Source organism: Hemiscyllium ocellatum, chromosome 37 (genome assembly GCF_020745735.1).
Source record: "Hemiscyllium ocellatum isolate sHemOce1 chromosome 37, sHemOce1.pat.X.cur, whole genome shotgun sequence".
NCBI lineage: Eukaryota > Metazoa > Chordata > Chondrichthyes > Orectolobiformes > Hemiscylliidae > Hemiscyllium > Hemiscyllium ocellatum.
Window position 1 is genome coordinate 13,842,359 of NC_083437.1, and position 24,611 is coordinate 13,866,969.

The 24,611-nt window shown below is 39.2% G+C and overlaps 1 protein-coding gene across 5 annotated transcripts in view; it reads right to left on the reverse strand.

Annotated features, from left to right (window-relative positions):
• disp3 (dispatched RND transporter family member 3) overlaps positions 1–24,611 on the reverse strand; it is a 501,842-nt gene that overhangs the window by 14,275 nt on the left and 462,956 nt on the right. For 4 of the 5 annotated variants that reach the window (XM_060852435.1, XM_060852437.1, XM_060852434.1 and 1 more), the window contains 5 exons: positions 23,755–23,927; positions 22,310–22,436; positions 10,005–10,150; positions 6,863–7,022; positions 2,777–2,890 (listed from right to left, as the gene is read on the reverse strand). In XM_060852435.1, the coding sequence (XP_060708418.1) occupies positions 2,777–2,890; positions 6,863–7,022; positions 10,005–10,150; positions 22,310–22,436; positions 23,755–23,927 (720 nt within the window). Of the gene's footprint in view, positions 1–2,776; positions 2,891–6,862; positions 7,023–10,004; positions 10,151–17,570; positions 17,724–22,309; positions 22,437–23,754; positions 23,928–24,611 lie in introns of those variants that run through there. The other variant, XM_060852438.1, reaches the window with a different exon arrangement.

The following is a 24,611-nucleotide window of genomic DNA, read 5'->3' on the forward strand; positions in this document are numbered from 1 at the left end:
GTTTTCATTTCAGAATTCCATGAATGGAAGAGTATTTCACAACTTGTACTGAGGAAGCCCCTTTACACAAAAGGATCCTGTGGTGCTTCACTGAAGTTCAGCAGACAAAAGAAAAATAGATGTGGAGCCAAGAAGTAACTATTAGGAGCCTCAGTTTACTTTTAAGGAGGGTCTTAAAGGAACAAGAGAACTATCTGGTGATAGAAGGTAAAGCTACCAATTTTGGGTAAAGAAATGGGCAGGGTGATGTGTAATTATAGGACTGGAGGAGATTGTAGAGATATGGAGAAGTGAAGATAAAATTTTGAGAGATTGGGGGCTACTGTGAATCAGCAAGGATAAGGGCTTGCTGCTGTTGATAGGCAGGTAAATATAGATTAGCTGAAGTCAGTCCCAAATACTATATAAATTAAATTAAATGTTATAAACAGCTGTCTCTGTGGTAACATAAAGTTTACATTCCTTTGAGTAACCATTAATAGGCTTATTAAATATAACATTTTACAAAGCATGATATGAGCTGATGTCCTGTTGGAACTTTACAGATATATTCCACATAATCTGAAAGCACAATGACATTTGCTATTTTTGCACGTTTATTAATTCTTTATAAAATATAGGTATAATCAACCCTTTAGTCTACATCACCTCAAGGTCTTTTATGATACCCATTAACATTTACATCTTTACTCCCACTCCTCTCCCCCACTTAACACATTAATCTCTGACAGCATTCTGAGTTGCTTTAGAGAATGCATAGGATACATGAGTTCTCTCGTCATTGTATCAAAGAGTGGGCTTGGGCTGGAGTGGGATGGCACCTTCTCTGCAGACATTAACATTTCTGAAACACCAGTAGAAGATAGAAGTACATCATTGTCAGTGAGGAACTAAATTTCTGGAGCAGTATATATAAAGTGCTTCTGTATAGCATTGAAGTATTTAGGCTGGATGTCAATTTGGGGACTCCCACAAGCATTTTCTTTTCAAAAATTCATGCTTATCCTACATGCAATCTCAAGTCTTAACAAGGGCTTGCATTTCCATTCTAGCTTTCTGCAATGTTCAAGAGATTTGTTCTTGCTTTCAAGAGTTTTTTTTTCAATTGTAAGGCTACCATTTGTTTATTGTCGCTCAATACTTTCCTCAGATGGTAGTGTCTAATGATTTTCAAGGCTCTGAGTATTTTCATAATAATTGAATAAGAACAGGGGGCTGACTCTGTATTAGTTTCTTTAGGAAATCTGCTGTCACCTTTGTTTCTCAGTCTTCAAGTCTTCATTGTGTCATATGATTGCTAATATCCAAGTCTTCAGTTTAACAGTCTCTTTAAGAATATTGGACAACTACAACTTTGGCTACCTCAAATATCATAGAATCATAGAAGCCCTACAGTGTGGAAACAGGCCTGTAGGTCCAACAAGTCAACACTGACCATTTGAAGAGTATCCCACCCAAACCCATTCCCCATTACTCTGCCCTGACTAATGCATCTAATGTACAAATCCCTGAAAACTGTGGGCAATTTAGCATGGTGAATTCATCTAACCTGCACATCTTTGGATTGTGAAAGGAAACCAGTGCACCCAGAGGGAACCCATGCAGATTCAGGGAAAATGTGCAAACTCCACACAGACAGTTGCCTGAGGCTGGAATCGAACCTAGGTCCCTGGTGCTGTGAGGCAGCTGTGCTGACCACTGAGCCACCGCATTGCCCATATCTTGGAAACTTGTTTTTAGTCCAGGCTTTAGAGATGTAAAGAGGGGAAAATGTATAGGAATTGAAGGAAAACAGGAAAAAACAGTTTCAGGAGTCCTACTTCACAAGATCTGTTGAGTTGGCTCTTCCTGATTAGAAGGCTTCATCTTGGCCTGTTTTTTCCAAATCCATTCACTGATTTGCAAGAAGCACAAGGTAGCTAGTTCACTTCAAAAAGAAAAGGTCTCTGATTTATCATTTAAAATCACAGCTTACAGCAACTGCTGAAGGAAGAAATCAACTGGCTTTCTTTCAGGTTAAAGTGTCTTACTGCAGAGAATAGAGAAGAAGCTCCTGATTGGAGGACACTTGGTAGTTTTTTCCACATGTTGTTCCTCACCCTAGGTTATTCAGTTACCAGACAACCGATTACATAGTTGTCGGGAAGCAACAGGTTTTTGTAATTGATAACTGCTGACTAGACTACAGAGCAATCAATCTCTTGTTGCCAACCAGAGCTCCATCTGAATACAGAACCCCTCAACTCTAGTTGCTTGTTCAAAATCTAAACTTCAATTACTTCTTAATATATATGATGCTTGCCTTGTCTTACTCCACATTCAGTGCACTTAGCCGTTAACAAGTTTAGTTTGGTAGAGAAATGGGGGTGGATGTTATTTGAATTTTCTATTGCTAGCTTTCTAGATTAGTGGATATGTTATTGACTCAGTTAATGACAAAACATAGATTAGAATTTTTGGAAAATAATTAACAAGCATTGCGTGAATATTGAAGAAATGGAAAATAACTTGCATTGATGCAATGCATTCTATATCCTCGAGTTGATTCATTACATTATTTTTGAAATGTAGTCAATTCCATTAAATAAACTTAAGTAAACATTCCTGCAAATTTTCAACAGTATATCTTTATTTAGCTGCAATCTTAAGGTGTTACTGGAAAGCAAAATGCAAGTCATTAAAAGTTAATCTGCTCATTTATTCACTAGTTTCAAATCTGTTGCATTTCAAAACTGTGTAGTGACAGGTAGGATGAGACAATCAGTGGTTTTCTTACCTAGAATGGTCAGCAAGACTGGTAAGAGGAGTAGTACATGGGTGGTAAAAATAGCGACTGCAGCAACACAAATTATCAGGGAGAGAATCAAGCTATATAATGCACTCTGAACACCTGCAGGGATGGAAAAGACAATATAATGTTTCCCAAGTCATTTCAAAGGATAATGGAATATAAAACCATAGCTAAATAACAGTGTTTTGTTATTCTATCAGACAACCTTGTGACAATATTCATTGTGAGACTGAAGCATCAGTATGTTAATCAACAGATGCAAAACCCCTTAACCTACTATCAGATATTGTCCTTTGCTAAGAACCACTAGCAATCTTCTGGTAGCCTTCACAGCAAGACATTTAATTGCAGCAACAACATCATATCATTTAGTACTTAGTAGTTTTCTGTAAAAGTGCAATGGTATTTACATTGTCTTGTTTAATCTTTAATGATATGTAACCTAACTGGAAAATACATAGGACTGAGTTCAATAAAAATGTTGTTTGCTGAGCTGGCTAAGTCTTAAATGATATAGCTACTGGACTGAGTCTACAGAAGATGTGAAAGAACCAAGAAGAGGGAAAAATTTACCTGCCTTGTCCTTTCCAACCTACCTGTCACAGATGCATCCATCCATGACAGTATCATTAATAGTGACCATCACATGGTCCTTGTAGAGATTAAGTCCCATCTTCACATTGAGGATACCCTGCATTGTGTTGTGTGACATTACGCTGTGTAAAATGAGGTGCTGTGGGCCATCAGCAGCAGCATTTTATTCATCACAACCTGTAACCTCATGGCCCTGTTCAATGAAGATGCTGGAAGGCATGCTAGGAGCAGAATCAAGCAGAACTAAACATGAGATATCAGCTTGGTGGCTATTTGCATGCCAAACACTGGACACTGCATGCATACACTAGACATAGTTGTGTCAACCCACAATCAATGGATCAAATCTAAGCTCTGCTGTCCTGCCAAATCCAGTTGTGAATGGTGGCGGACAATTAAGTAACTGACAGGAGGTGTAGGCTCCATAAATATATTCATCCCAAAGATGAGGGAGTCCAGCACATCAGCACAAAAGAGAAGACTTAAGTATTTTTATCCATCTTTAGTCAGAAGTACCAAGTAGATGATCCATCTTGGCCTCCTCCTGAGGTCCCCGCATCACAGATGTCAATCTTCAACCAAGTTGATTCCTTTCACATGATATGAAGCCTCTGGATGCTCCTATGGTTAAGGCCATGACAACATTCTAACAACAGCACCAGAGACTTATGCTTCAGGATAAGAGTGAAGCTGTTCTAATCCAGCTCTAAAACTGGCATACATTTGATAATTGACTCTTAACTGTCTTTTAGGGGACTAGAGATGGGCAATAAATGCTAGCCAGTGACACACATGTCTCAGAAATGGAAAAAAATAACTGGACCAACAATTTAAATATTGTGGCTACAAGAATAGGGCAGAGGCAAGACATTTTGTAATGAGTAACTCATCTCCTGTCTCCCAATTGCTTGACAACAATTCACAAGGTACAAGTCAAAAGTATACTTGACTGTTGCCCCATCCACCCCTCCAACATTTACTCCCTTGACTACCGATACACAGTGGCAACAGTGTGTACCATCTAGAAGGTATCCTTTCAGTAAGTCACTAAAGCTCCTCCAGCAGTACCTTCCAAATCCAAGAAATCTATCTCCTAGAAGGAAAAGGGCTGCAGGTGTAAAGGAGCATGAGCAAGAGAAAGCTCCCCTCCAAACCACCCACCATCTTTTTTAGAATTATATTGCCATTCATGGACTGTCTTTAGGTAAAAATTTTGGAACTTCTTTCCTGTCAGGACTGTGGATGTCCCTGCATTCCAAGAACTGCAGTGATTCAAGAAGGTAGTTCAACACTGCCTTCTCCAGGGCAATTAGGGATGGACTATAAACAGTGACCCAGCCAACGACACCCACGTTTCATAAACAAATTTCAAAGTATCTATTTCCAATTGCTCAAGAGAAGATGTTGATGAGCATTCTTTTTGGGTGGAGTTGGTAACTCAGATAGCTGGACAGCTGATGTGTGATGCAGAATGATATGATCAGTGCTGGTTCAATTTCCACACCAGATTAAGTCAGTATGACCAATCTTGTCTCTGATAGTCAATATGGTTTTGTGCATGGGAAATCATGTCTCACGAACTTCACTGAATTTTTTGAAGAAAACCAAAGAGGAATTGATGAGGGCAGAGCAGTGGATGTGATCTATCTGGACTTCAGCAAGGTGTTTGGAAAGGTTCCTCATGGTAGACTGGTTAGCAAGGTTAGATCTCATGGAATACAGGGAGAACTAGACATTTGAATACTGAACTGGCTTGAAGGTAGAAGACAGAGGGTGGGGGTGGAGGGTTGCTTTTCAGACTGGAGGCCAGTTGTGCGTCACAAAGATCGGTGCTTGTTCCACTGCTTTTCGTCATTTACATAAATGATTTGGATGTAAATTTAGGAGGTAAAGGTAGTAAGTTTGCAAGTGACACTAAAATGGGAGGTGTAGTGGACAGCGAAGAAGGTTACTTCAGTGTACAATAGGATCTTGATTAGATGGGCCAATGGACTGAGGAGTGGCAGATGGAGTTTAATTTAGATAAATGTGAGGTGCTGCATTAATGGTAAGATCCTGGGAAGTGTTGCTGAACAAAGAGACCTTGGAGTACAGGTTCATTTTTCCTTGAAAGTACAGTTATAGATAGATAGGATAGTGAAGAGCGCATTTGGTTTGTTTTCCTTTATTGGACAGAGCATTAAGTATAGGAATTGGGAGGTCATGTTGCAGCTGTACAGGACATTGCTTAGGCCACTTTTGGAATATTGTGAGCAATTCTGGTCTCTCTCCTATAGGAAGGAAATTGTGAAACTTGAAAGAGTTCAGAAAAGATTTACAAGGATGTTGCCAGGGTTAGGGGATTTGAGCTACAGGGAGAGGCTGAATAGACTGGGGCTGTTTTCCCTGCAGCGTCAGAGGCTGATGGGTGACGTTATAGAGGTTTATAAAATCATGAAGGGTATTGATAGGGTAAATAGACAAGGTCTTTTCCCTGCAGCGGGGAAGTCCAGAACCAGAGGCCAGACACTTAGGCTGAGAGGGGAAAAGTTTAAAAGGGACCTAAGGAGCAACATTTTCACACAGAGGGTAGTGTGTATGGAATGAGCTGCCAGAGGAAGTGGTAGAGGCTGGTACAATTACAACATTTAAAAGGCATCTGGGTGGGTACATGTATAGGAAAGGTTTAGAGGGATATGAGCCAAGTTCTGCAAATAGGACTAGATTAGGTTAGGATAGCTGGCCAGCATGGATAAGTTAGACTGAAGGGTCAGATTCCATGCTTTACATCTCTATGACTCTAGCCTGAGGTATGGTGACCCTCATCTCCCTCCTATGAAACAGCAGCCCTCTGGTCCTCTGGGACTTTGGTGATTACTATTGATATAATTAGTATAGTGAGGACACGTGCACAATGTTCTGAGTTAGGGAGCACCAGGATTTTGACCTAATGATGATGAAAGCCTGGAAACAGGGAACTGCTGCATGTCAAACAAAAAGCAAGAGCTAGTTTCCTTTAAAAAGGGGCTAAAAACTAAATTCAGGCAAAATCAAATATATATTCTGTGCCAATCAGAGACAATGACATTTTATCATGAGATATCAGCTTGGTGGCTATCTCATTTGCTGACCAATTGCCATATCTTCTGGATCTGAAGCGGATTATGAAGGATCTAGTTTTCTGGAGGCCATTATAAAACACCAGCGAGTACAAAATACACGGATTATTATGGAGTGCAAATGTTTATGTTCTCATTTGAGAAAAAAAAGGGGCTGATTGTCCTACTCCTGCTCCTGTATTCACCTTTTATACAGCAACACCTGAAATGAATTACCTACAAATAGCTCTTTATGTGGTATCTATTGTGTAATCTGAGTCTTCTGCTCAGTTCTATTTTAATTCCAGTGGCAATACATTTATTTCAAACTACCAATTGAAAATCTCAGGCACTTGTATCTTATCTCATGAACTCTTACACTGATCTTCCTGTGACTTGCCTATTATTTCCATGAATATCTGTTTCCAGTGCTCGCAAGTCTGGAATCCATGATGTAGTGATGATTGTTCCGAAAACTGATGTAACTGCTCTTGAAGGTAGTTCTCCCATTTCAAATAGTCTGCATATGTCTGAAATGATGACTTTCCTTTATAAGTTGTCTGTGAAGAATCAAAGAGATAACAAAAGGAATTAAGATATCTTCAATATATATTGTATCAGTTAAGTCATATTTCTGTCTAAAATACAATGCCAAACATTTTTGTGGAGTATACCATCAACAGCTTTTGTTTCTAATTTAAATTATTTGATTCCTTGATTCTGGAATCTTCCCAAAATTGTTTAGTTTTTCTTACTCTCCTCTTAAAAGTTTGTTGGTTGGATCTCATTCATTCCATTTACATGTCCATTGTAATTGGCACATTGATTTGAACTACTAATATATTAAGTACCACAGTTTCCTGGTTTCTTGGCAAATATCTCTTTCTAAACCATGATCACAATGTGGTCCCATATGTCACTTTTGTCTGTGGAATCACGCCTTGGATAAACTGCCTGCTGAGGTTGCCTATACAGAAAGTAGATTCTCCACTTCAAAGTGCTCCACTGTATGTGAAAAAAATCAGAGGACTTTTTCAGCATCTTTCTATGTGAGGCAAATCACTTTTTTTGGTTCACTAAACAAAATTCTTCCTACATAGTTCAGCTGTTACATAATGACATACTTTGAAATTACAAATGGACCCAACTGGAATAAATTCCATCAGTCTTAGCATGATTCCTCGTAGGGTGATGTTCATTTGGTTTTCACCCATATTCTTGGTTTGTTGAAGAAAACTGTCCTGTGCAGCAGATGGCATCAGAGACTTAAAGAAAACATCATTTTCTCCTCCAATATTACTTTACTCTTCTGGGCAAAATCTTGGGTTTTTGTTTTTGAGCACATTTGTGGTTAAGATAACGTCCTCTGGAAAATTAATCCCCTGATCTGCTTTAGGCAGGAAATGACATTCCACAACAATCCACTGACCAGCTATCATGCACTGTACTTTTTGCACATGTAATCCCTTTATCAGTAAAATGATTGGGTCCTGAATGAATGTGGCACTAACAGTTACCTTCAGTAGACTTAATTCTCATTGGTTTCCACATGTGGTGGAAAACTAATGGAGGTGATTTCCTGAGTGAGGGAAAGTGAGAAATAAAGTCTGAAGGATATATACTCAGTGATCACACATATACACACTTCAAAAAGAGAGCTGACTGGCTATCAGAAACAGATGCTTTGTTGATTTTTCCTTTACCAGCACAGGGATGCTGAGACTGATCATAGTACATTTCAGTGGCTAAGTATCAATTAACATTGGTAGAGACCTATGCTTTGTGATGAATATAACTTCTGCAATAGGAGAAAAGAAAAACTTTATTTTCAAAAGTAGTACAACTGACCAAGATTGATTAAGATAAAGAAGCTCATAGACATTGTGTTAGATGGACAGATATCTTTAGGGCATTAAGAGGCTGTGTTGAAACCTAATGTGCCCTGCAAAACAAAAACAAGGTGTTTAGAGTGGAATGGCAAATTGGAGCAGAGAAATCAAAGGAAAAACATCATTTTGGGGTTTCACCCATTTGTAACAATTTCACAACATAACTGTTTTAAATAGATGTTGATATTCTCTTGCAGGTTGAACAGTATGTTATAATCACATGGATTTCCGTTCTCCTGGGATTCATGATTCAGGTTCTGCCTTGGGTCAAGAATGGACAGCAGTCCTACTATTAGAAACATGAAAATTATCGAGTTTGGAGCTGGAGTAGGCCATTAGGGTCTACCTGCTGGCACTGCCTTTCACTCTGATAATGGTTGTTTATCCAATTTAGTACCCTGTTCCTACTTTCAGCCCATATCCTTTGATTCCTTAGTCCTGAGAACTACATCTACATCATTCTTGAAAGCCGTCAATGTGTTGGCCTCAACAGTTTCTGTGGCTGCAGGCTCTGCAGGCTCACAACTCTCTTTCGTGTGAACAAATTTCTCTTCATCTCTGTCCTAAAAAGCCTGCTCTGAACCTTTAGATGCCTACCCCTGGACTCCCTGGTCATTGAGAACATCCTTTCTGTATCTACTCTGTTTAATCCTGTTACAATTTTACAGGTTTCTATGAGATCCCCCTCAACTGATTCTCCCCGTACATCAGTTCTGCAATCCCAGGAATCAGTCTGGTAAATCTTTTTATCGCTCCCTCAACAGCCAGAATATCCTTACTTAGACATGATTTGGAGGTGCTGGTGTTGGACTGGGGTGCACAAAGTTAAAAATAGTCCAAATAAACCTGTTAGACTATAACCTGGCATTGTGTGATTTTTGACTTCCTTATATAAGGGACCAAAATTGCACATAATAAGACATACATCTGTCCATCCAATATGCTTGAGCTTTTTTTATCTTAATAAATTTTGGCTTGTTTTAATTCTTTTGCAAAGTAAAGTTTTATTTTTCTCCTGTCCCTGAAGGTACATTCACCACATGGTTGCAGTAAGACATCCCTGCTCTTATATTCGAATCCTCTCACTATATATCATTTGCCTTCTTCAATGCCTGATGTACCTGCACAGTTACTTTCAGTGACTGGTGTACAAGGACACCCAGGTCTCATTGTATGCTCCCCTTTCCCAGTCTATCACCATTCAGGTAATAATCTGGCTTCCAGTTTTTGCTACCAAAATGGATAACCTCGCATGTACCCACATTATATGTATCTGCAGCACATTTGTCACTTAATTGGTCCAGATCACACTAAAGTGTCTCTGCATCCTACTCACAACAGACACTCCTACCCAGCTTTTTGTCATCTGCAAACTTGGAGATACTTAATTTCCTCATCTAAATCATGAATATAGGTGATTGACTCGTGATCTGACAAGTCCCATACAGGAACGCTGAAAGTATGGCAACTAATTATTTCTTGCAGAGATGTTAGTGCAATCTTGATACCAACAGTTGATGGGAGCTGGCTTTCTGCAAAAATGCTATTGGAAGACATAAAGGCAACTTGTTTCATATAAACAGCTTTGGGACATTTAAAAAATGCAATCATGATGCTAATAAATTTCTTGATATTCTTATTTTGAAAGCTTACAGATTCAAAGGCCATTGAAATCCACTGGACTTTGCCATCTTTTACTCCAACAGCACCATGAGACAGTTGTCCAGGAAGCAAGTTAGGCTCTGGAATGCTCTTACATTCTGGATGTAACATTTGCACGAAGGTTGAAATACTGTAACCTGGGAAATAAGAAGAACTTAATATTACTTACAAACTTTTCAAGTTGATATATGATAGAAAGGCCAAACTCAAATCTGTATATGGACTTCAGCAAAGTATTCAACAAGGTTCTACATGGTAGATTGGGCAGTAAGGTTAGATCACATGGGATCCAATGTGATCTGGCAAGTGGATAGAAAATTGGTTTGAAAGCGGGAGACAGAGGGTGGTAGTAGAGGGTTGCTTCTGACAAGTGGTATAGTGCTAGGTTTGGTGCTAGGGTTGCTGCTTTTTGACACTTATATAAATGAGTTAGATGTGAATACAGGAGAAATGGTTAGCAAGTTTGCAGATGACACCAAAATAAGTGGTGCAGTGGACAGTAATTAAGATTATCCCAGATTACAATGGGACCTTGATCTGATGGGTCAATGGGCTGAGGAGGGGCAGATAGAGTTTAATTTAGATAAATGTGATATATTGCATTTTGATGAGGCAAACCAGGGCAGGACTTAAGAGACCGAGGGGTGCAGATGCATAGTTCCTTGGAAGTGGAGTCACAGGTAGATAGGATGGTGATGAGGCATTTGGCATGCTTGCCTTCATTGTTCAGAACTTTGAATATAGGAGTTGGAATGTCATGTTGCAGTTTTTCAGTTCATTGGTGAGACCACCTTTAGAATACTGTGTACAATTCTGGTCGTCCTTCCTTAGGAAGATGTTGTTAAGCTTGAGATGATGCATAAAAGATTTACAAGGATGTTGCTGGAACTGGAGGGCTTGAATTATAGGGAGAGGCTGAATAGACTGATGCTACTTTCCCTGGAGTGTTAGAGACTGAGGGATGAGGTTATAGAGGTTTATAAAATCATGGAGAAATGGATACAATTAATAGGTCAGGTCTTTTTCCGGGGATGGGGAGTCCAAAACTAGTAGGTATAGGTTTAAGATGAGAGATGAAAGACTTTAAAAGGACCTGAGGGGTAACTGTTTAACACGGAGGGTTGTGTGAGTATGAAACAAGCTGCCATAGGAAGTGGTAGGCTGGTACAATGACAACTTTTGAAAGGCATTTGGATGGGTATATAAATCAGAAGTGTTTCGAGAGAGATGGGCGAAATGTTGGCAAATCCAACTACGTCAATTGGGATGTCTTGATGGCACAGATGAGTTGGACTGAAGGGTCTGCTTTTCTGCTGTATGACTCTATAACTTTAAATGACAGGAGCTGAATACAGACTAGATGTTTGATTAATTAGGTATTATCATGCCAACAAAAGTGTATGTTCCAGCTTTAAATACTTGTCTGTGAAGAGTTTACTGATGTTAGTCATTGAGCCACAATAGGGGGCACGGGAAGGGAATGGGTAGTGCTGGCAGCTTCAATTGGTGTCAAGGCCCTCTAGGCTACAACTGCACAAAATTCAGGCAGAAAATTATCTTTTGGTCTATCTAAATATTTTCAACTTTAGGATTCACAACATACACACTCTAAATCATCTGTAATCTTAAGACCATAAGATTTTGGCTCATTGAATCTGCTCTGCCATTCTCCTGCTTCTTCCCGTACTAATCAAGAACCTATCTCTGTTGTGCTGATGCTGCTGCTTTAACAAGGTTACGGTGTCCTTGGCTTTTTTTTCAGAGATGTCGTAAAAGACACAGACTCCGAAAAGTCTAAGTGTGAATGGTTTTAGGGCCAATTTCATTATAACTGCAGATATTGCCTCAGACTTTCAAGTTTAAGAAAAGCACTTGTGCAATGTCAGGGAAGTGGCCAGTTCTCCCAGCTCAGCTTTTCTCTGGTTTGGTTTGATTATTCACTGAAAGCAGTCAGGCAGTTGAGAAGCTGCAAGACCCAAAGAAGTAGGTCCATGCTGAACCTCTCTCTCTGACTTCTCTCCTGTAAGATCCTGTGTCAAGGGGTGTTTATGGGGATTGTTGCAAGTATTTGGAACAGCATCATTAAGTGGGGATAGCCTGTTAGGTTTTGGATAGGTTAAGTTATTCAGAATACTGTTCACTTTTGTTTGTGTTTCATTTGGTAATCTTGTAAATAAATTCTGATTTGTTTGAAGCTAAGTTGATTGACCAGCTGCATTACTCCTGGAATATACGCGTTATGCCTGCTTAAAACAACTAGAAAAGTTAGAGTCTGGGCTGCTTTCATGAAATGTTTTGAGGGGTCTGGCCTGGTCCATGACACTGTCTTAAATACATTCAATGACTTGGCTTCCACAGCCTTCTGCAGCATTGTGTTCCACAGATTAACCACCCTCTGGCTGAAGAAACTTTTTCCCCTCATCTCAGCTCTAAAGGGTCATCCCTTCACTCTGAGGCTGTGGCATCTTCTCCACAGCCATTCTATTCAGACCTCTATGTATTCTGAAAGCTTCAATAAAATCCCCCCAACTTTCTAAACTCCAAGTACAGAACTAGAATTTGCAACTACTCCTTGAGTGACACCTTCACGCCTGGAATCATTCTTGTAACCTTCTACGGACCTGCTCCAAAGTCAGCACACCCTTCCTCAGATATGGGGCCAAAAATTGCTCACAATATTCCAAATATTCTGACCAGAGCCTCAGCAGGTACATCCCTGTTGTTGTTTTCTAGCCCTCGCAAAATGAATGCTAACACTGCATTTATCTTCCAACTGCCAACTGAACCTGACATGTTAAGAGAATCCTGAACTAGAACTCCTTGCGCCCTTGTGCTTCAGATTTCTGAAGCTTTCCCTATTTAGAGAATAGTTTATGACTCTATTCCTCCTACCACAGTGCACAGCCTCACATTTTCCCCAGACTGTATTCCATTTGTGACTTCTTTGCCCACTTTTCTAGTCTGTCCAAGACCTTCTGCAGCATCCCTGCCTCCTCAACACAACCTGTCCATCCACCTATCTTGATCTCCCGTGAAAAGCAAGAAAATAGATAAAGAAAGCTTTGATTAATTTGTGGGAAATATCTGGAAAATGCTTGACAGGTGTGCAAGCCACACCCACTCCCCCCTTCCTAATAAAACTCAGGTCAGGTCATTGGAGTTAATTGAGGAGTTCCTCTGATCTTGGCAATTCTATGCAGTATCGATCTTTTGTATAAAGGAAGAGAAAGCATAGTTAGGTTTTTCCATCTTTAACGTTTCTGAAATCAAACAAATACAGTTTTCAAAGGAAATATTTTTTAAAATGTTCAACTTTCCTGAAGATTATTTTTTGGAGAATGCAGAGCAATCCTAAATAGCAATCTATTTAGGGAGATCATTAGAGTGCAAAAAAGGCTAATTGAATGGGCATATTAATGATATTTAAAGCTTTCAGAAGATGATCAAGAAGGAAATAGTCTAGAAAAGAATGGACAACTATCAGTTTTGCAGTCAGAAAATATGGGCTCAGCCTTTCTAATTCTGCTTCATGATTAGTTTGGTTTTACTGCAAGCCATTGAATATGACACTCATATCAACCTTCATCATCCCACCCAAAAAAATTAGCTAAGGGTGCAGAGGCCTCATTAAAATGCAATACTGGAAGGAAAACTGTTTACAACAACCTCAGAAATTAGTTGCGGAAAAATCGCGTCCGTTGCACTGAAGCTTGCTTAAGAGCCACACGTAAGGCTCAATAATTTTTACTATCAAGTTACAGACCATAAATTATATTTTTATGCTCATATGTCATATTATAAGAAACAATCCCATGGCAATACTTTAAATTTCAGCAGGGGCGTGCTCTCCTTATATCTTGTTCAATATTTATACCTCTATTGATATAACTAAAATAACTCATTTGGTTATCATTGCATTATTGATTGTGGAACCTTGCTGTGTGCAAATTGGCTGCTTTGTTTCCTAGATGATATATTAAGACCATACAAAATAGGAACAGGAGTAAGCGGTTTGACCCGTCGAGCCTGCTCTTTCACCCAAAAGGATCATAGCTGACCCAACATTCCTCACAGTCACATTCCCGCATTTTACCCAGAACACTTGCTTCTCCTAATGATCAAGAATCTATCCACAATATACAAGGACTCTATCTCAAAAGCTTGCAATTGCAAAATGTTCAAAAGACTCACAACCCTCTGGGAGAAGAAATTCCTTCTCATTTCAGTCTTTAATTAGCACCCCTTCATTCTGAGACGATGCACTCTCATCCTAGACTCTCCCATGAAGGGAACTACCCTCTCAGCATTTATCCCGTTAAACCCTTTAAGGATCCTATATGTTCCAATGAGATTATCTCTCATTCTTCTAAACTCCAGTGAGTAGAGTTCCAAAATGTTTAGCCTTTGCTCATAAGACAATTTTCCATTTCAGATATCATTCTAGTGAACCTTCACTGAAGTGCCTCCATTAAAATGATATCTTCCCTTAAATAAGAGACCAAACTGCCCTTAGTACTGTAGATGTGGCCTCACTTGCATTATGCACAGTTGCAGTAAGACTTTTCTAATCTTATATTCCCACCCTCTTGAAATAAGGGCCAATATGCCATTAGACTTCCTGATTACCTGCTGTATGCATGTGCTAAATTTTTGTGTTTCATGCAAAAGGACCACCAAGCCCCTTTGAATTGCAGTTTTTTTCTAATTATATTCAAAAATAATAATTTAGCCGATGTTGTGAAAAATGCATTTATTATTCTACAGTGCAAACATTTTTTTCACACTATTGAGATCAAATTCATACCACACATCTATGACCAAGTGACACAATGCTGCTAATTGAGGTACTTGCACATTTCTGCCTCTGGTGAATATTTCTTCACCTTCCAACATGAAATTGTTCCACATCTTTTGGATTTTGATTTTACACATGTCCAAGACCTGAGCAGCACTGACTGCCAGGAATAACTGCAATGTTAGTGTTGATTGATTTCACATCGTAGACCATACTGTCGACAGGATGGGTTTTGAACATGTCCAAGATTTTCTTTGGATTGTCTTGCTGGTATCACATTCTACATTTTTTGTTTGATTCTTTCAACTACCTACAGCCATCCAGCCTTTCTCATGCATGTGGATGACAATGCCTCTCTGAGATTGCTTTTGGGAAGAGATTTGTGCTTGAATATCACCATTGGCTTTAATCTTTGTCATTGCACCATACAAGACAGAACCGTTATGGATCACATTTTTTTGTGGTCAGTCATCTTTAAAAGGATGTCTTTACCGCAAGCTTTGGTCTAATTTACTGGCATGTGAAAGTCCGTCAGTGTTTCACCCATATTTTCAATGCAAAAAAAATGCATCGTCAACAGATGACAAAATGGTGGAATTTAATCACTGATAATTATTGAGATCAGGTAGCATATGCTGTGAAATATATTTTTTTGAATAAGTACCAGATCACACATTTTCATGAATCTTATGCACCTTTTTGTACAGACCTTGAAATTTGGAATACCATTTTTCTTCTCTAATGAGAGCATAGAATTGGATAATTCCAAGGGTGGCATTTTGATTATTTTGCTGATGTTAGTTCACCAATTCTGCTACTTTTAAATTAGAATGTGTATACGTGATTCAATCTGAAAAGTATTGTAATAAATCATGTGATACAATTTGCCTTTTTGATTGGTTCACGGGGATGTACAGGAATGCCGGACCCATGTGCAGCTCTAAATTTGGACCTACTGCATGTCACTGACATGAGCTTAGTGGGTTCTCTAAAGCCTTGAGCCCTGATTACTGGGCCCTGATGTACCCCATGTGTCCTAGGCCCTGGGATGGCTAGGTACTTGTGCTAGAATTGGTGGAGGATAAACCTAAAGTTTCCCAACACTGCCTTTAAATTTGTGAACTGTAGCAATTGCTGGTAAGTAAGAATTAATCACAAAAAATCTACACTTACATGAGATATGTGGAAAATTATGTATTTTTAGGCCAAAGTTAATGAGGCTGGTTTTTACAATGATAACTTTAACATGAATATTTAAATCTAAGTTTTATACAGACAATAATATATGGAATTTGCTTTGTTTCTAAATATGATGATTATATAGCATTATGCATAGAACAATTAGTTGGATATGAGTCAATAAATTACCACTTTTCAGAGTATTTCTGACTTAGTATCATTACAAATATTGTCCGTAACTGCAGCATTTATCTTCGACATTACTTCAAAGTAGCTGTTGAATGATTTTAAAAGTTACTGTGAGCCATTGTTTGTAAACATTTCCTGTAATCAACTTGTTGAAAGACTTCTCTGTTTTTAAACAAAGACTACCCCATCCTGGCCAGTGAACTTCTATATCAGTTCCTGACTGTGACTGAAGTGGATCCAGAGAAGTTTTCTAACTGTCTTTGTTGATACATCTCAGGATTTATATTCACTTTAGTGCTGAATGTGCACTCGATAACTCTTGATCAACACATGTGTGCATCTATTAACTGCCTGGATTTTGAGTACTTTTTTCCAGTTGTGAAGAGCATAACAAATGTACCTTTTCCTGTAATATATGTGTTTAGCTTTTCAAAAATGTTTTAAATTACATAGACAGTCACTTCTATTTTTCAAATTGCTGTTTTTAAATTTGAAAAACGCAAATACATTCACATCAGGCAGAATATGTCACAGTCTCAAATCTTGACCTCAGTAATCACTTGAATTACAGACGAACTGTCATTTTGGAAATTATAGCAAAATCTCTCACTGAGGATGAAATTTTTAAAGGACAGAAAATTATGGAACACATGGACGACTAATCCCATCACAAAGAGACTTGGTGTTCGGGTACAGAGGTCTTTAAAATGTCACAAACTGGTGCAGAAAATATAAAACAAAACAGATGAGATTCTGGCTATTTTATCTAGAAGATTGCAGTATAAAGACGCAGAGATTATGCTACAGTTAAATAAAACCCTGGTTAGAATTCACTTGGAACACTGTGCAGATCTGGGCACCACACTTTGGAAAGGCTATATTGGCTTTGGAGGAGTACAATACAGGTTTACAAGAATGATACCTGGACTTTGGGGGGTTAAGTTATAAAGAGTGAGTAAATAAATTAGGCCTGTTTTCTCTCGAAGTTAAAATGTTAAGGTGTGACCTGATCAAAGTCTTCAAGATTTTAAAAGACAGGGTAGGTAAAATTAAACTATTTCCATGGGGTGGGGATTCTAGAACTAAATAGCTTGAGAATTAGGGCTAGACTGTTCAGCAGAGATGAACTATCCTATAAGGGATGTTAGATTTCTTTTTGTTAAGCAAAGGTATTATAGATATGGGCCAAAGGCATACATATGGAATTCATGTGGCCACAGATCAGCCATGATCTCATTAAACAGTGGAACAGGCTTGAAGAGCTGATTGGCTTACTGTTGTTCCTACGTTCTTTGGGTACCTTCTCTATTTTTCACTTACAGTATTTTACATTCTAATCAAATTGAGTATGGTATTCACTGAAGCAAGGAATGTTAGTAGTTGGGGCACAAAGGAGACTTATTTCGAAAAGCTTGTATTAACATCAAGCATTCTCAAATATTCATCCTCTTCAGATATGCTATGATGCAGCTCTGCAGCAGGTGGGTCTTGAACCCAGATGTCTTGGTCCAGAGGTAGGGGGACAAACTCGGTGTGCCACATGAGCCCTATTAAGAGAAATTAGATGCAGGGTGAAACTCAGCTTACTCTGCACCAGTCATTGCATCTCAGCACAAACTCCTGAACAGTGGGGTTCAATGCTCAAATGGGATTTTTCTTTTCACCAATTGTCCTGTGTTCCCTCACAGCAATTAATGTAAGGTTACAGTTGTTTCTTTGCTAGGGGACCATGCCCATTAGGAACAGGGCTCCATGAGTCAAATTCATAAAAGTACTGGCAAATTTCTCTTGATATTTCTGATATTATTAGATTTTGCACAAAAGAAAATAAATAATTGCATTTATGTAGTGCCTCTTATAACCTCAGGACTTGCAAAAGTACATTTGTTATTGTTGTAGTTTTGAAATATAGTTACTGCAGTGATTTAGAAAAGGTGACAGCTAATTTCCATACATGAAGATTCCAGAAATAGCAACGTAAGAATGAAAAGACAGTTGTTTTTTGAAATGTTGATTGACAGATGAATATTGTTCTAAGAATAGTGCCATGAGATCTTTTACAGCTGAAAATGTGTTGCTGGTTAAAGCGCAGCGGGTTAGGCAGCATCCAAGGAACAGGAAATTCGACGTTTTGGGCCAGAGCCCTTCATGAGATCTTTTACATACAACTGAAATGGCGGATGGAGCCTCAATTTAAGTTATTGTGTGATATCTATTATTTGATAGTACTATAAATTGTCAGTACTACATTTGAGAGATAACCTAAAATTTCTGTGCTCCCTTCTTTGGATTGGGATTAGATCCTAGAGCTATCTGACTCGGAAGGAAGTATGCTCCAAACCGATCCAACATTGACACACTGAGAAGGATGTCATATCATTTTTAAAAATCCATTTATAAGACGTGTGCTTCACTACTTATTGCTGAACGCAAAGTGACCTCGAGCAAACTGTGGTGAACTGACTTCCTAAACCCTTACATCTGTTTGGTAAGGTAGACACGTTAGAAAGGGAGTTCAGAATTTGATTCAGTGACAGTGAAGTAGCAGTGACATATTTCTGAGACAGGATGATGAATGACTTGGAAGGGATCTTGCAGGTCGTGATGTATCCATTTATCTGTTGCCAGTGTCCTTCTAGATGGTAGTGTCATGAGTTTGGAAGGTGCTGTCAAAAGAACCTTGGTGAATTTCTGCAGTGCATCTTGTATATAGTACACACTGTTGCTACTGAGCTTTGGTGATGGAGAAAGTGAATTCTCGTGGCTATGATGCCAATCAAATACGTTATTTTGTCTTGAATGGTGTCAGGCTTCTTGAGTGTTGTTGAGGCTGCACTCATTCAAGTAAGTGGGGAATATTCCATCAACTCCCTGACATGAGCCTGATTGATGGTCGATAGGCTTTGCGCATGAATTACTTGCAGCAGGATTCCTATCGTCTGACCTGCTCTTGAAGTCAGAATGTATGTATGGCAAGTCCAGATTGCTTTCTGATCAATGGTAACCCTACAGGATGTTGAAAGTTGGTTCTAGTAATGATAATGCTATTGATTATCAAGGGATGATGGTTTCATTCATACAGTGAGTTTTACAGCATAAAAAGAGGTCCTCCAGCCCATTGTGTGGCCAATGGTCATCAAGCACCTGCCCACTCTATTTCCATTTTCCAGCACTTGTCACATACGTGTGCTATGCCATTTCAAGTGATCTTCCAAATATTTTTCAAGTGTTGTGATGATTCTTACTTCTAGCACCTTGCAGGCAATGAGTTCCAGATGACCTCTGGATGAAAGAAATCCTTCATTGAATCCCTCTAAACCTCTGACTCTTTACCTTATATCTATGCTTCAGATTATTGATTCCTCTATGAAAGGAAAAGGTTTCTATCTATCCTATCCATGCCCTTCATAATTTTGCTCACATCATCCTTCCCACAGTGCTGTGACCAGAACTGCTACAGGCTATGGCCTAACTAACATTTTGCACAGCTCTATCATAACCTTCCTGTTCTTGCAATCAAAAGCATTTAGTAATTTAAACAAATATACCCTTATGCCTTCTGAACCATCTTATCACTTGTTCTGTTGCCTTCAATTATGTGTGGAGATATACACAATGGTCCTTTTGATCCTCTGTATTTCCTAGGGTCTTATAATTTATCTCGTACTCCCTTGATTTGTTAATCCTTCCAAAATGCATTACCTCACACTTATCAGGATTAAGTTCCATTTGTCATTGTTCTGCCCGTTCAACTAACCCATGTTGTAGTCGAAGGTTTTTCTCCTCACTATTTACCCCACCATTCATTATCTATCATCACTAATTGTATCAAATTACAAATCAAACTTCTTACATTCATGTACAGATCACTAACATACACTACAAACAGACATAGACTTCATATCTCAAAAACAAACTTTAATTATCAACTTGCCATTAAGCAAATTTAAATCCAACTTGCCAAATTGCCCTGGAACACTCCTTGACCAATTTCCTACATAAAAGCATCGAAAAGCTCTATTAAAATCCAGATGAACTATATCCATTGCACCACCTTCATCCACACATCTAATCACCTCTTCAAAAAACTTAATTAAGCCAGTTAGTTATGAGATTCCTTGGAAAAAGCTAACTATTTCTGACAGATAAAAACAAGGGCTGCAGGTGCTGAAAACCAGAGTCTAGATTACAGTAGTGCTGGAAAAGCACAGCAGGTCAGACAGCATCCGAGGAGCAGGAAAATCGACATTTCGGGCAAAAGCCCTTAATCAGGAAGAGAGGCAGGGTGCCTGCAGGGTGGATGGATAAATGAGAAGGGGGTGGGGATGGGGAGAAAGTAGCATAGAGTACAATGGGTGAATGGAGGTGGGGATGAAAGTGATAGGTCAGAGAGGAGCGTGGAGTGGATAAGTGGAAAGGAAGATAGGCAGGTAGGACAGGTCATGGGGACAGTGCTGAGCTGGAAGGTTGGAATTGGGGTGAGGTGGGGGAACGGGAAATGAAGAAACTGGGGAAGTCCACATTGATGCCCTGGGGTTGAAGTGTTCTGAGATGGAAGATGAGGTGTTCATCTTCCTCCTCTTCCGTCTCATCTTCCACCTCTGATATCCTTGCCTCTCCAATGGAGATTCATTTTTTCCCAATAGTTTCCTTACCACTGGTGTTAGACTCCTTAGCTATAGTTGCTTGAGTTATCCCTACCACTTAGCCATACTTCATTTTATATTAATCCAGTCCTTCCATAATGTTTTCTGTCTCCAGACAGGATTTGTAAAATAATGTGAGGGCCTTTGCAATCTCCTCTCTTGCCCACCACATCACCCTGGGATACATCTCATCTGGAGCTGGGGACTCATTCAATTCTAAGCTCACTAAAACCTCCTCCCTCTCAATAGTAATTTGTTCAAATATATCACAGTTCTCTTCCCTGACTTATATACCTATAATGTTCTTCTCCATCATGAATAGAAAAGTAAAGCAATCATTTGAAACCTTACCTATATTTCCCAACTCAATCCAAATTTTGTAACTTAGGCCCCTATTAGGCTCCATACTTTCCCTGGTTATTTTCTTGTTCCTAATATTTGGATTTTCCTTTATTTTACGTGCCACTGCTTTTTCATGCCCCCCTTTGCTATTTATATCTTCTCACACTCTCATATTCAGAGCCCTCAATATCTACCATAAGCTTTCTTTCTTTTCCTTATGCAATCCTGTATATCCCCTCGATACCCAAGGTTCTCTGGACTTTACATCTCACTCTTTAGCTTTACAAAAATGCATTAGCTCTGCACTTGCACTATTTCTTTTGTGAAAGATTCCAACTGCTCTGGTTTTCAATTTCTCTGGATTCTGCTTAATCATATTATAATAAATGAGTTGTGATCTCTATCACTAAAATATTCTGCCAGTGACACTTCTACCACTTACTGGCTTTGTTCATTAATATTCGGTCCAATATTGCTCTGTCTCTTGTAGGAATTTTGACCTACTGGCTTATATGCTCTTCTGGATACATTTTAAAAAATCCATCCCCTCTTGGCCTTTTACATTTAGTCTATCAATCTTGAGAAAATTGAAATGCCCTACTATTATTACTTTTACACTTCTTTGAAATTTGTCTATATATGTGTCGCCTTCTGAAAGTCCAAGTAAACCACATCCACTGGCTCCCTTTATCAACTCATTATTGTCCATGCCATACACAGGGAAGGGAAAAATCTATCTCAGGAGCAAATTAACTCCTGTCTTCCAATTTTTTATGAATCTAGGCAGAAAATAACCTTGCAAACATTGCTAAAAATATTTGGCAGATAGCAAATCAAAAAGTGGGCAGAAAGGCAGAAACAGGTGACACAGAAGAAGGTTGCAAACACACAAATCATCGTGTAGGAAAAGGTTATTTGGCCCATCAAATGTGCTCCACATTATGATGGCCGAAGACGTCATGGATATAAGTTTTCTTGCTCCCTCCCAAAACCCAGCTCCCGCTTGCCTTCACCGAATCACTACACCAATATGTCATTTTCTGCGGTACTTTGTAGATTGACCCTGTGGTCCTCTAATGATTCACTATCTGAACTGACTCTTCCAGATAGTTGAGTTTGGCTTTATGCGTAAGTTCTTATCTCACCTGAAGGTAAACACTGAGCTCCTCCTGGCTTCACCAATTCCGAATTACTGCTGATAGCTTTGCAAATCTTACACAGATTTCCAATTTCTTGGAACAGGTCAAAACTCTCATCGTAGATGACACTGCCCTTTCAGGAGAGAAAAAGAGTGGGAAAGAAAAATAGATAATAAAGAAATTAGTCACATTTCTACATCATAATTTAGCTTAGCTCATCCAAACATCATATATTCTATGACCTTGGTAGACCCAGGAGACTACCATCCACGGCAAAGCAGCTGGCCTGATTGGTACTCCATCCACCAACTTAAGAACACATTGCCTCCAATGTTGATGCTGCAGAACATACTACCTACAAGCTACACTTCAAAAACTTCTAAGCCTCTTTTGACAGTGCATTCAAAATGTGTCACCTTGACAACCTAAGAGAAGGGTAGCAGATGAATGGGAGTATCACCACCTGAATATTCCTCTCCAACCCACAGGCAAATCTTGGCTTGGAACCATGTTGCCATTTCTTCACTGTCACTGCACCACATGGGTTGCAGAGGTTGAAGATGACAGCTCACCACCACTTTCTTGAATGAGATTAGGATGGCCATCAAATGTTTATGTTGTCAAAGATACTCATATCCCTTGAATGAATAAAAGTATAAAAGCTTTTTATTGACCAACTAACTCTCCTGTGATTATTCAGGAATTTGTTGTGACAATCCTCAGTGGTTTATTGGCAATTTTTAAAAACTACTAATTGCAGGGCATTGCTACAATTAAAAACAAAGTGGTTTCAGGGATATGGTCATGTTTATTAAGGCCAACATTTGCTACTTGTTCCAAGTTGCCCTTGAGAAATTGGTAGTGAACCTCCTTTTTTGTCCACTTTAGTGTGATAAAGGCATTTCATTAGTGAGTTCCAGAAATTTGACCTGGTGACAAGCGACATCCCTGAGTCAGAATGATGCTTGATTTTGGAGTTCAGAAGTGACTGTCCCCATCTCCTGCTGTCCTTGTCCTTGCAAATGGTAGAGCTTGTGGGTTTAGTCAATAGGTTGTTCATGGAAGGTCAGGTACTTTCTGCAGAAGCATAGTCTTTCTTGGAATTGGAAAATATCATAAATGGATCATTAAAGAAATCATGCAAATAAAAACAGCATTAGAGAAATGGAAGGACTGACAGGCAAGCCTATCTTGCTCTATAATTCCCATCTATCAGCAAGTATAAGAAATAGAGGGTGAGCTATTCACTGAATTACTTTCATAGACTCCATAGTGACATTTTAGGGAAATATGAAAGAAGTCTTATCCTTTAAAGACCATTATTGTGTAAGGTTTTGAAGTCCGTATCATGGCTTTTATGACATGTAGACAGGGTAATTTTGGAACAGATCATTGGCAAAGGAAGAATACACACAATTTGAAAATAAAATGATTCAAAGGCAGTCACATACCATATCTCCTATCACATGATTATCTTGCTTTCTTGTGCGATTCACTCCCAAAATCCCAAACACAACGAAGACCATAGCACCTGTGTCCACTAGAGGACGCACTGCTGGCTTCCCACAACCATCGTTCATGCAGGGATTGAAATCAAGTGTTGGAGTTTCCTCAACATTCGAGACTAAGAAAGCAGAACAAAAGGACATAATTAAACAAGACATCAGCACCTTTTATAAATTATACACTAGTTTTATAGGCACTGTTTCTCATGATAGTCAAATTCCTTCTTTTTGATCCCTACTTTTTATAAAATATAATTCTCCTCCTCCTGTTCCTTTTCCTGTCCATTATCCAAGGGTTCTTGAGGATGTTAGCAATGTCAGTCTGAAACTAGCCGTTGTATTCTATAGCAATATTTGCTGGCGACACCTTCCATCCACCAGTCAGTGGATAGTTTGGAATTCACCAGCACTGCTTGCACCATGCCATTTTAAAAGCCAGGAGTGTGCATTTGGACAAGGACTGATGATCCAGAGTTATCCTGCACGGTTCCTGACATTTGCACCTGACGTGACTCCCAGGGGGATGTTGGCATCCTGTTTTGTGGGCAGGGTACCGAAAGTCCCGCTGATGCAGTGGTGCTGATATGGGACCTCCTCCTCCTACAGGAACACAAAACCATGTCAGCTTGGCTCAAGTTTGTGACCCAGGTCAGTACAGTCTAAACCATCTGGAGAAATGCCCAGCACTGTAGGAAGAAGGTCAATGAAGAAGGTCAGTGTAGGAAGAAGGTCCACCTTTCCATTTAAGTGCTACCATATTCTCTCTGATATCTCACAATACTCTAACTTTGCTGTACTGGCCA